Source organism: Culex quinquefasciatus, chromosome 3 (assembly GCF_015732765.1).
Source record: "Culex quinquefasciatus strain JHB chromosome 3, VPISU_Cqui_1.0_pri_paternal, whole genome shotgun sequence".
Classification (NCBI taxonomy): domain Eukaryota; kingdom Metazoa; phylum Arthropoda; class Insecta; order Diptera; family Culicidae; genus Culex; species Culex quinquefasciatus.
Genome location: NC_051863.1, coordinates 77,355,782 through 77,367,855, shown reverse-complemented (window position 1 = coordinate 77,367,855; position 12,074 = coordinate 77,355,782). Strand labels below are relative to the sequence as shown.

Genomic DNA, 12,074 nt, shown 5'->3' with positions numbered 1-12,074 from the left:
AGGCGTGATCAGACAAATCTCGTCTCGAAAAATGTCACCGGGACCGTCTGGGATCGAACCCAGGCCGACTGGGTGAGAGGCAATCACGCTTACCTCTACACCACGGTCCCGGCTTAAGTTGTATGGTTCGATTAATGTCTCCCGGTAGAACCTTCTCCAGGGCACTGGACACTCTGGGTGTGGCCAATCCGGTCAAAATGGCCATTTTCATTACCAGTTTCAAAAACCATGAATTTTGATACTCATATTGCCCCAAGTCGTATGGTTCGATAAATGTCCCCTCAGAAGAACCTTCCCCAGGGCCATGGCCACTCCGGGTGTGGCCAATGTTCTACCAATGTGGTCCCAACCCCATTGCCCCAAATTATTCTGGTTTTCCGGTGACCTTCCTAACAATTTTCATTAGAACAAAATCCCTCCCACACTGTGTCGTTCAATGTGTGCGTGTGTGAGCAATAAAATTACTACCGTCGATCCGTCTTTGACGAAACTTCGATAGGCACTGAAATTTTCTGAGGCTAAGTGCTAGCTTATATAGTTCGCATGAAATGTGGCAACATGGTGCAAATTTTGCTTCCTCTCCTGCTTTCGCGAAACTCTCACGCGAGAGTTTGGCATCACTGTTGCCACATTTCATCCGAACTATATAAGCTAGCACTTAGCCTCAGAAAATTTCAGTGCCTATCGGTTTCGTCAAAGACGGATCGACGGTAGTAATTTTATTGCTGCACACACACGCACACATTGAACGACACAGCATGTGCACCAAATTGGGAGGGATTTTGTTCTAATGAAGATTGTTAGGAAGGTCACCGGAAAACCAGAATAATTTGGGGCAATGGGGTTGGGACCACATTGTAGAACATTGGCCACACCGGAGTGGCCATGGCCCTGGGGAAGGTTCTTCCGGGGACATTTACCGAACCATACGACTTGGGGCAATATGGGTATCAACATTCATGGTTTTGAAACTGGTAATTAAAATGGCAATTTCGACCGGATTGGCCACACCCGGAGTGGCCAGTGCCCTGGGAAAGGTTCTACCGTGGGGACATTAATCGAACCAGAGTAATCGAACCATACTACTTAGGGCAATATGGGTATCAAAATTCATGGTTTTGAAACTGGTAATGAAAATGGCCATTTTGACCGGATTGGCCACACCGGAGTGGCCAGTGTCCAAGGAAGGTTCTACCGGGAGGACATTAATCGAACCATCCGACTTGGGGCAATATGGGTATCAAAATTCATGGTTTTGATACTGGACATGAAAATAACCATTTTGATTGTGGTGACCACAACCTAGAGTGGCCGGTTCCGAGGCATTTTCCGAACCATACTTGTTTTGGCAATATTTTCGTGTTTTGGCAATTTATTTCCACAGAGGTGCCAAAGATTGGAAACATTTAATTAGAATAAATTATTCAGGATTAAATAAATGGGCAATGATTTTAAAATAAAATGTAACAGAATAATTTTTTAGAAGTTTTGTACAAAGTTCTTTGTCATATTGGTCATGTAGAACATAACCACCTGCACCTTTTGTGTCATTGGTTCCCCCATACAAGTCTCCATACAATTTTGGCTGCTGTCCATACAGTCCCGCCCGTGTGGATCAATCGGACCGCGCACTGGACTTTCAATCCAGAGGTTGCTGGTTCGAATCCCGCGGCGGGCGCTCTCAAAATTCTAAGTGTAAATATGGGTATCCGGCGCCGTCGCTCCGTGCCGTACTCAAACACTTAGGAGCCCAGGGCGGTGAAGTCCTTGTAGTTAAAAGGAAGACACTAGTGGTTAGTACTAGCAATGGTGGCAAGTCAACTTCGTTCGTTCCAAAAATGGTACGTAAATATTCAAACAGCTGTAACTTTTGAGTGAATTTTCTGATCAATTTGGTGTCTTCAGCAAAATTGTAGGTATTGTTGAGGACTTTTGAGAAAAAAATAGGTACACGGAAAAAAATGCAGATTTTTTTATCAACTATTTTTTCACAAAAACTCAATTTCCCAATACATATTTTTTGATTTTCGAGATTTTTTGATATGTTTTAGGGGACAAAAACCCGCAAATTTTGAGCCATAGAGAAACATGGTGAAAAAAACTGCCGCCGAGTTATGATTTTTTGATAAAATAGTGATTTTTGGAAAAAATCAAAATTTTATGCAAAAACAAATTTGTTTTAATTTTTAAATGAAATATTGAATTTGGAATCGGTTGAATAAACTTCTCTTCAGATTTTTTGATATAGGGTCCCGCTTTCAATATATAGTCACAAAAAGTTTGATTTTAACAAAATATTTACGGTTTTTCGATTTTTACAAATAGTAACCATGAGTTTCAAAAACAGTTTTTTGAAAAGTTTAGAAAATTTGCTATAAAATTGTACAAGAGACTTTGAAGATTGCACCTCGGGTTGCTGAGATACAGCGGCTTAAAGAAAAAAAAAACACGAAAATTGAAGTTTTCTAAGTCTCACCAAAACAACCCATTATTCTCTTATGTCGATATCTCAACAACTAGTAGTTCGATTTTCAATGTTACAACATGAAACATTTGTGAAATTTTCCGATCTTTTCAAAACAATACTTTTAATTTTTTTGGATCAAGACGAACGTTTCAATAGAGCCACACATTCAATATTACGCCCTTTTGAAATGTTAGTCTCGATTATAACAATTTAAAATAAATTGTTTCCGAATAGATCGGAAAATTTCACAAATGTTTCATGTTTTAACATTGAAAATCGCACCATAAGTTGCTGAGATATCGACATTAGAAAATGTGACCTCTGGTCACACCTTGAGTTCGCCTCTTAAAAACAATGGAAGTTATGATTGATGAACATCCTACTTACTTTACATTACTTTTATTGCTCGCACAACCCTCAGGTCGTAAGCTATCTCCTGTGCGAACATCTTGATTAAATTAGATTTTTTAGCATCAATGTCTCAGTAGCAATTTGTACAATTATTCTATGTATCAAAATGAATCATACGAAAAGGGGTATTCATAAATAACTCTACATTTAAAAACAACAAAAGTAATACAACGTTATTTTGTCGAAAAACTTTTCTCTCACATTATTATACCTTGAAAACTCCCTCAAGTTTTTTCCCAAGCTTTCAACAACCCTCCCAAAAGCCACTTTTCTTCCCCACACACCCCCAAGCTTTCATTCGACGATGATACTTACCAGCTATGGCGAGCTGCTTGATGAAAAAGTTCATTCGCGATTTTCGGTTCTTGTTGAGCAGCAGCGTGACCAGCACGGCTGAATTGCCAAGGACTATCACGGTGAACAGGGCCCATAATACTGCAAATTGTTCAGTCTGCAAATAAAAATGAGAGCGTGCGAATGAGCGGAAAGTTTGCGATAATGAGCATCCATTTTTAATTGGAATGGGATTATTTTGGCTGAAAATTTACGAGGACTGGCAACCTTGGAGTTTTTTTATAATTTAATTTAGTTTCAAAAAGCCTCAGGTGCTTGAATGTGTGCAAAAGTTTCCTATTCAATAAAAAAGAGGGTTAACAGTCTGTTCATGAAAATATGGCACCAAATTTTCATATTTCCCTCTCAAGGTTAAAAAGCTTCATGCTAGAGTGCTCTTAAAGCCCGATTAAGGACCAGACCAGAAAAGTAAAGTAAATTCTTGTGAAAAGCCAGTTCATAACGATGGAAACCGAGTCGAGCCAAATTTAATATATATTCTAGCTCCGCGGCACACACACATACACAAAAGCATACAGTCGATTATTTCCCTACCATTTCATCATGGCAGTTGGTGGCAGTGTTGCCAGTGCAATGGAAACGAGCCGGCAGCACTTGAACAAAGTTTCACAAAAGTAGCAGAGCTAGAAGCTCAGCACGAATTGAGCAAATTTCCGCTTTGGAAACGATCGGAACGTAAACAGATTACGAGCAATTTGGCGAGGTTCACATTCGAAAAAGGGAGCTCCCTTAAACTACGTTCACAATGGGATTTGTGCTTGGTTAGAAGAAACTTTCTTGGTTCGTACATGCTGACAGCTGATTTTGGATACGTTTAAAGTTGATCCTTTCAAAGGGGGGAGAAATTGTGTAAGCATATTTCAAGAAGATTTTTAACACCTAAACACCCTAGCTCGAGAAATAGGTGGAATTTTTATACAAATTTCCACTTTTTTCGAGCGTGCGAGGTTATGTGTTAATTATATGGCACCGTTTTTATAGGTTGCACCTCTTAACCCTCTACTGCCCATTTTTTCTATTTTTTCTATTTTTCCCGTGTTTTGGAGGTTGAGCAACTTTTGTTGAACAAAAAACTTTACTTCTCTTGTTTTATGCTTTTCTTGTTTTATTTTAAGGTTTTAATTTGCATTTATGTTTGTTTATGGTAGTATTTGGCGTATTCTACCACCTCCTAACGTTACATTTTGCCAATCTTTTTTTGTCATGCTTGTAACAGTAAATTTTTCAATTTGCATGTTTTTCACATTTTCTGTTATAGAATGGCACCATGATCATTTAAATTGTAAAAAAATGCGTAGAGGCATAGTCTGGGACACTACAAAAATTACTGCATGCTTCTTTCTGATTGAAATATTGGAAATGTTAGTAAAAAACACAGCCAAAGTTGACCCTTAAAAAATGACATCTTTAAAAATTGGTTGGAAAATGAATCTTTGCCGATTTTTTTAGATCGAAGCCCGTCTAATGGCGGGGTTGGGTTGTTGAGGGTTAATATTTTGCATCAATAATTTTACAAAAAATAATCACAATGCAAATGCAATCATATTGAAAAATCATGTTTTAGCTTAGGGGTCGTGCATAAACCACGTGGCCTTTTTTTGGAGAAATTTTGACCCCCCCCTCTCCCCTCATGGTTTTTCGTGGTTTCACGTCAAACCCCCCGCCCCCTATATGGCCACGTAGCTTTTTCCTCCCAGGTGAAAAATCTTAAAAAAAAAAAACTAAATAATTATAGATTTCAAAAATGTTTATCCACAAATGATGTAGGGTAGGGTAGTCATCAATGAGACACTTTTGGTTTTCACCATTCAAAGATTTTTGTATTTTTTTCATCAGCATGTTTAAATGAGCTTTATATTGCATTTACTTTCTTTTAATGTGTTCTAACATTGACCAAAATATGAGATCGATCCGACATCTACAGCCAGAGTTATTCAACTGTCTCATTGTAGACGCACTTGGCAGGAACAATGAGACAGCTGGGGAACAATAAGACACGCTACGAAAATCAACATTTTTTCTAGAAAAACATCATGTTTTTGTATTGTTCCATTGCAGGTGACTTGCCTTGAACATTTTAGAGCAATTTTGCCAACATGAAACTTTAAGTAACAAAAGTTATACTAAAAAGTATTTAATTTTTTTAAAATCCATATATTTATACGAAATAACTTTGTATTTTTGGTTAAATGAAGTTAAAGCTCTATAAATATGCAAAAAATCACATTTAATTCATGTTTTGAAAGATTTCCATCGATTTTGAAAAGTTTATTGAAGATAAATCAAAGTGTCTCATTGTTACCCATGGGCTGAAATGAGTGGGGAACAATGAGACAGCCCTGGATTCTTGGTATATTCTAAATTTTTGCCAAACCTAATGAAAGGACATTGTAGCCCAACTCAATCCCTATGGAACGTCGAAACAAATTTGAAGAAATATTAGTTTTGGTGTTAATGGCAGCCTACAAGCGAAACAGTATTTTTTGTCCATTATTTACTTTTACACCCCAGAATCAAACATTTATGAATAACTTTTCAAGGGAGCGTCCATAACCAAAGCCACTATTATGGCAGATGTGTATCCAGTAGACACACCTTTCTCCCAAATATGAGCCTGATTGGTTGAAGCTACGACTTGTGAGAGCCATTTTATCATTGTTCCCCGTGTCTCATTGATGACTACTCTACCCTACCGTCAGTGGTGGTGACTTTTGGTCAAAAAACGATATGACTGTTGTTATTTTAATACAATAAAAACATTTCAAATTATATCGAAATAAATTTTGTTGGGGAATGCTCCCGAATTTACCAACATTTTCCCAGAATATGGCTAGTATAATCACACCGTTCATAAATTCCAATCGTTTTAAAATTAACTCAAACTCACCCTTTAGAGAGGGTGACATTGGGTCAAACAGAAAACAACACCATTAAAACCAATTTAATAATATATAAAAAAAACTGAAATTCACTTAAAAGTGTGAAAAAAGTATGATATCACAAAGTTTAAGGTAAATAATAACAGTATAACAATTTATTGAAATGGTACAGAAAGTAAAAAATACTCTCAACAAAACAAGCAACTTAGTAAAACATATGTATTCAAAATTATGGAATTGCAGTGCAATTAATTGCATCCAGAATAAATGTGCTTTAAGAATTAAAGCTATTTTGATATATAAACAGCATTCATGATTTAATTTAAATGCGCTTTAAAATATTTTCTTAAAATCGAAATTAATTAAATAGAAAAGTTTTGTTTCAGGAAAAATAATTTCATTTAATTTTAAGGAAAATATCTAGTTATGAAAGCTCCTAGTTAATATTTATTTTATTCCAAACATTCATAAAAATCCAAACTAAAGCAACTTTTCTTTTTAATTAAGCATGATTGATTCCAATGATTCAGTGTGTCCAAAAAAGTCGAGCTGTTTAATTTTTTTCTCCATACAAGAATCAGAGACATGGACAAACATTCAATATTACGACCTTTTGAAATGTTAGTGTTATTTTTTTGAAAATATTGATTTCGAAAAGATCGGAAAATTTCACGAAAGTTTTATTCATAAACATTGAAAATCGCACCATTAGTTGCTGAGATATCGACAGAAGAAAATTATGGGTTGTTTGAGTAGTAAACATCCATTTTTCTGTTTTAAAATCTTTGCATGGCAATATCTTAGCAACAAGGCAACAAAGAATTTTCTCAGCATTTCAAAAATATTTTTTTTTAATTAATAACTGCAACTAATTTTAAAAAATTTCTGAAATGTTGGCAAAATTTAAAAAAAATAAAAATAGTGTTTTTTTGCAAATCATGTTTTAGTGACAAAAAGTGAAATTAAAAATCAGCAAAGTAAATTTCCATTTACCATTTTTTTCAGTGTAGTCCTTATCCATACCTACAACTTTGCCGAAGACACCAAATCGATCAAAAATTTCTTAAAAAAGATACAATTTTTTTTAATATTCATTGCTGCCAAATTTGTATGGAAAACTATATGGACAAACTAATGATGCAAAATGGCTTGGGCACCAAAATAGGTTTCAGACGGATTAAAAAAAAAACAAAAAATTAAAATTTAAGAATAAAGACCGATTTTGTATAGAATTGCTCGAAAATCGATTTCGTGTCTTTGGAAAATTTGTAGACAACGCGCTAAAAATCATTCTTTTAGTCATGGACATCCAAATTGTTTAAGTCTTACTCTTACTTTAAATTGATTTTGCTATCGACTACGTGTTTGGATAAATTTAAAAAAGATTAAGCTAAAATTTATTTATTATTTTACATTTTTTTCAGTTGTTTAAATAGGCAATTATCTACGATTTAAGATTTTTGATCCAACTTTTGGTTGCTGAGATATTACCTCAAAATAAATACAAAAAAAAATAAGTTAATTTTTCAATCTTTTCAATATCTTTGAAATTATTAACACTGGGACGCCCAACGCATGTCCCACGGATGCCAAAGCCTCCCTAAAACGTTGGAACGGTAACTTCAACTCACAGGTTTTCGGGCTTGTCTCCGCGGATTTTCGGGCGATTTTTTTTATTAGAGCAAACAAAAGTTGGAACGACGTTTTTGATCGCATAAATTACAGATTTGATCATATCGAGTTCTGCAAAGTTTAAGGATCATCTAGACATCCTTATAATTCACTCAAAAAATGGCCCGAGAACCAGCGAGTTGAAAGTACCGTTCCATCTTTTTTAATGAATTTTATTTATGTTGATCTTGACGGCATTGTATTGAAATTTATTTCACAAATTGATATCGGCATTTGAAAATTAAGTGACTCTTTAAAACTTAAATTATTTCAATGTGTCTATATATTTGAGTGGTTTTATCTCAAATATGAAGTTGAGGGTATAGTATATTTTCTCAGCTTAAAGAAAAACTAATATTTTAGGAAAGGGCACCTTTGGCCCCTATTTTTTTATCTTCAAATTAATTGAGAAACAAAAACAATGTTTGCTTGAAGCTCGTTTTTTTTTCTCTAAAAATCTAAAATGTTTGCCCATGTTTCTCTTTGGCTCATTAGATGGTCCCTATTAACATAAAAAAATACCTACAACTTTGACGATGGATAGTAAACGTGTATTTTATGAAATGTTATGTAATATAACAATCCGAATTGTGTAACCCATGAAAAAAGGAATATATTTTATATCAAAATATTCATCAAATTTTTTGGTGAATCTTAAAGTATGTATCATTCGTTTTTTCGTTACTGGTTGTTTTTTAATGTTAGACGTTTCACTTGCTAATGAGGTAGTGAAACTGAAATTTTGCGCGATAATCCTGAAATTGGGGTTTTTAGTTTCTTTGAACTTAAAAAAATATTGCATGAGAGAGGAGATACAAGATATCTTGAGTTTGTTTTAAGTTTCAAAAGGAAATCTTTCGATTAAGATTCTTCGATCACTCATAGGACCAGCTACGGTAATTAGCTAAGATCTGAGATTTTGATTTTTTTTCGCAGAGAATCATTTTTAGACACTTCATTTATAATACATATTTAGTTTTTTGCCTTGTTACGAAAATCTTATAAAATGGTCAGCAATATTTATTTTTTAAGTTGTTCCAAAATAAAACTATCGAAGACTACATCTACTTTCAATGAAAATTTGCAAGCACATTTTTAGCTACTTGATACCATCAACAAAAAAATGAAATTGTGTTTGCATTTTGGTACGCATTTTTTAGGGTATATTAACTTTGAATACTGTCTCTTTATTTTTTAACAGCTTTTAAACTTTTGCAAAACGTAGTTACATGAGTATTAAAAAGTGTACATTCAATTACAGGCTCAAAGTATTGATATATACATAATTCAATATTCAATTGGAAATATTATGACATTGAAATATAAGTAATAATTTTAAACACAATAATTGTATGGTTTTGAAGTGTAACAAAAAATGTATGCATATAAGTAAATTCAAAGCGCATATTTTTTGTTTTTTTTTTTTAAAGAAGAGATTTTTTTTAAAAGCCACGTGGTCAGCCGTCGACCCCCCTCCTCCCCCCCATGGCTTTTCATGGTTTTTTTCGGTCGGATTTCGGACCCCTCCCCCTAAGGAGACCACGTGGTTTATGCACGACCCCTTATCTCATTTCATCTCATTTCAATAACTCAAAAATAAACTTCCTTATTAGACCTCTTAGTCCCACTCTCACATAAACATATCTAAACAGGACCAAATTCTGAGCAAACGGGTAACTTGTTTTTTTTTGTTTTCTCATTAAAAGTGATATTTTTTTTGTATGGGATAAGCATTTTGCGCCCGCCCGTGTGGGTCAATCGGACCGCGCACTGTACTCACAATCCAGAGGTCGCCGGTTCGAATCCCGCGGCGGGTGCTCTAAAATTCTTTGTGTAAATATGTATATTTGGCACCGTCGCTCCATGCCATACTTTCATACACTTAGGAGCCCAGGGCGACGAAGTCCTTGTAGATAAAAGGAAGACACTAGTGGTTGGCACTAGCAACGGTGACCGACAGCTATAAAGTCAACTTCGTTGTTATAAGCATTTTAAATAATAAAAAAAAACGGAATCTGAGTGTACCTTGAGTCGACAAGAAAATTGAAAATTTTGGAAAATCTGAAGAGATGAATCCATTCTTTAGGCAATAACAAGTAACTGTGCAAATTTTGGCCCAAAACGGTTAAGGTTAAGGGGTTAAGGGGTCGCTTTTTATCGTTGAAATTTATATGGGGAAAATCGTTAAAATGTATGGGGAAAAACATCGCTTTAGGATTTTGGCAGAAGGCGGCGCAGGTCTCACCCAAAATTCTAAAAGTGTGGGATTCTTGTAGGAAACTTTTTATTCCTACAACTTTGTCGAAGGGTGCAAGAAGATCCGAGTTGATCCTGATGAGTTATTAGTAAGGCTACCAACTGTACGGATTTTTTCCTTACCATACGGATTTTTGACCCTCTTTGCGGATTTTGAACAGGCCGGAATTTTTGTAGGGAATTTCACGCCTAATACGGATTTGTAAAGAATTTTAACAACTTTTGAACATTGAAATTTTGGTCAAAGCTTTTGTTAATTAGACATTTTAATTTAACTGTGAGTTTGATTTAAAAAAAAGAAAGTTTTCCGGGTTTTTCTCAATTCAAACTTGATTATTCATTTTATTTTTTTTCTTCCGTATGTTAATAGAACCTTTTAAAAAAACACTCTAGAATAGTTCTTTTAGACATTCCTTACTAAATATATTTATCCATTACAAGATCCAAAGGCTTTCTAAAACCTGTGAAACCCTTTGAACGTTTGATCTAACTAATCTAGAGTTTTTTTGAAGGTCCTATAAACTGTTGTGTTTCACATGTTATAGGACTTTTTCAATAAAAAAAAACTCTGGAAAAGTGTTCGGGAAAACACTGAAAACGATATCATTCGTGAAAGCCAAAAATAAATCGGCTTATATACTTGAATACAGAAAAAAAATTATGGTAATATTACATCTGGGAAGGGGTACATCTTTTATGTCTGAAAAAGGTGTAATTTTACCTCTAGAAATGTGTAATTTTACCACTTTTCTGGTGTAATGTCACTTTTTTAGTCTAAATTGAGGTAAAATTACATCATAAAAGAGGTAATATTCAACCTTCCAAAATTACAGCTTCCAAATTTACATTATTTTTTTCTGTGAAAGTATAAAGGGGGCACAAAAGAAGAATATAAGAAAATACTTTTTACTAAAAATATCATCAAAAATCAGGATCAACTCGGATCGTTTTGCACCCTTCAACAAAGTTGTAGGAAATTAAAATTTCCTACAAAAATCTCACACTAGGACAATATTGGACGAGACCCGCGATACCTTGCAGAAAAATACTGCACAGAAAAAAAAATCATGGTAATATTACATCTGGGAAGGGGTACATCTTTTATGTCAGAAAAAAGGTGTAATTTTACCTCTGAAAATGTGTAATTTTACCACTTTTCTGGTGTAATGTCACTTTTTCAGTCTAAATTGAGGTAAAATTACATCATAAAAGATGTAATATTCAACCTTCCAATATTACAGCTTCCAAAATTACATTATTTTTTTCTGTGTGTAACGATGCTTTTCTGTATACATTTTTACGATTATCTCCATATGAACTTCATCGATAAAAAGCTATCCCTTAACCTTAACCGATTTGGCTCAAAATTTGCACTGATACAGAATGTTCAACCAAAAAAAACGTGTTTTTATTGTTTACATTGCGTGCACTCGTTTTTGTTCAATCAATGTCAAACATTCATACGCATTTTTCTCAGAACGTCAAAAAGCGACGTGCGACAAGTTAGCTCGATAGCGTCAATATCGTCAATGATGACGTTTTGCTATACTGAACAAACCCTACACGGATTGAAATCTTATAAGCATATCCGGTAACTCTTAGTTTTTGCAATCGTTAACATTGGTTTGTTCCAGAATCGTCAACATTTTTCTCGATTTCGATCTGAATGCTTACAAAATCGACAAAATTGTTGTTTGAAATCGGAAAAAAATATTGATGATTTTGAATAAGCTTCCAAAAAGCTGTTACCCGATTTTGGAAATTCGCAAAATCTGTCAACAGTATTAAATACATTTAAAATTAAGATTTGTCTAATTCATTCACACATGCTCTTTTCCTATTTTTAATTCGTGTTAATTCGTGTTGTAAATTGAAAAATATAGTTATGACATTGGTTGAAGACAATTCAAAAAGGACCCACTTCAAGTGACGGACCATCGCCTGTCTCCGAGTTCGTGTCCGATCCGACAAGAAGGATGATCTCAGCAAAGACCAGTTGCAATTTATAAATCGTTTGCAGCCACTTTACTGGTGGA

The 12,074-nt window shown here is 34.6% G+C and overlaps 1 protein-coding gene across 1 annotated transcript in view; it reads right to left on the bottom strand.

The window, feature by feature from the left end:
* LOC6037794 (cardioacceleratory peptide receptor) overlaps positions 1 to 12,074 on the bottom strand; it is a 113,977-nt gene that overhangs the window by 17,801 nt on the left and 84,102 nt on the right. The window contains exon 4 of the mRNA XM_038263954.1: positions 3,194 to 3,329. Coding sequence (XP_038119882.1) covers positions 3,194 to 3,329 — 136 coding nt within the window. The remainder of the gene's footprint in view (positions 1 to 3,193; positions 3,330 to 12,074) is intronic.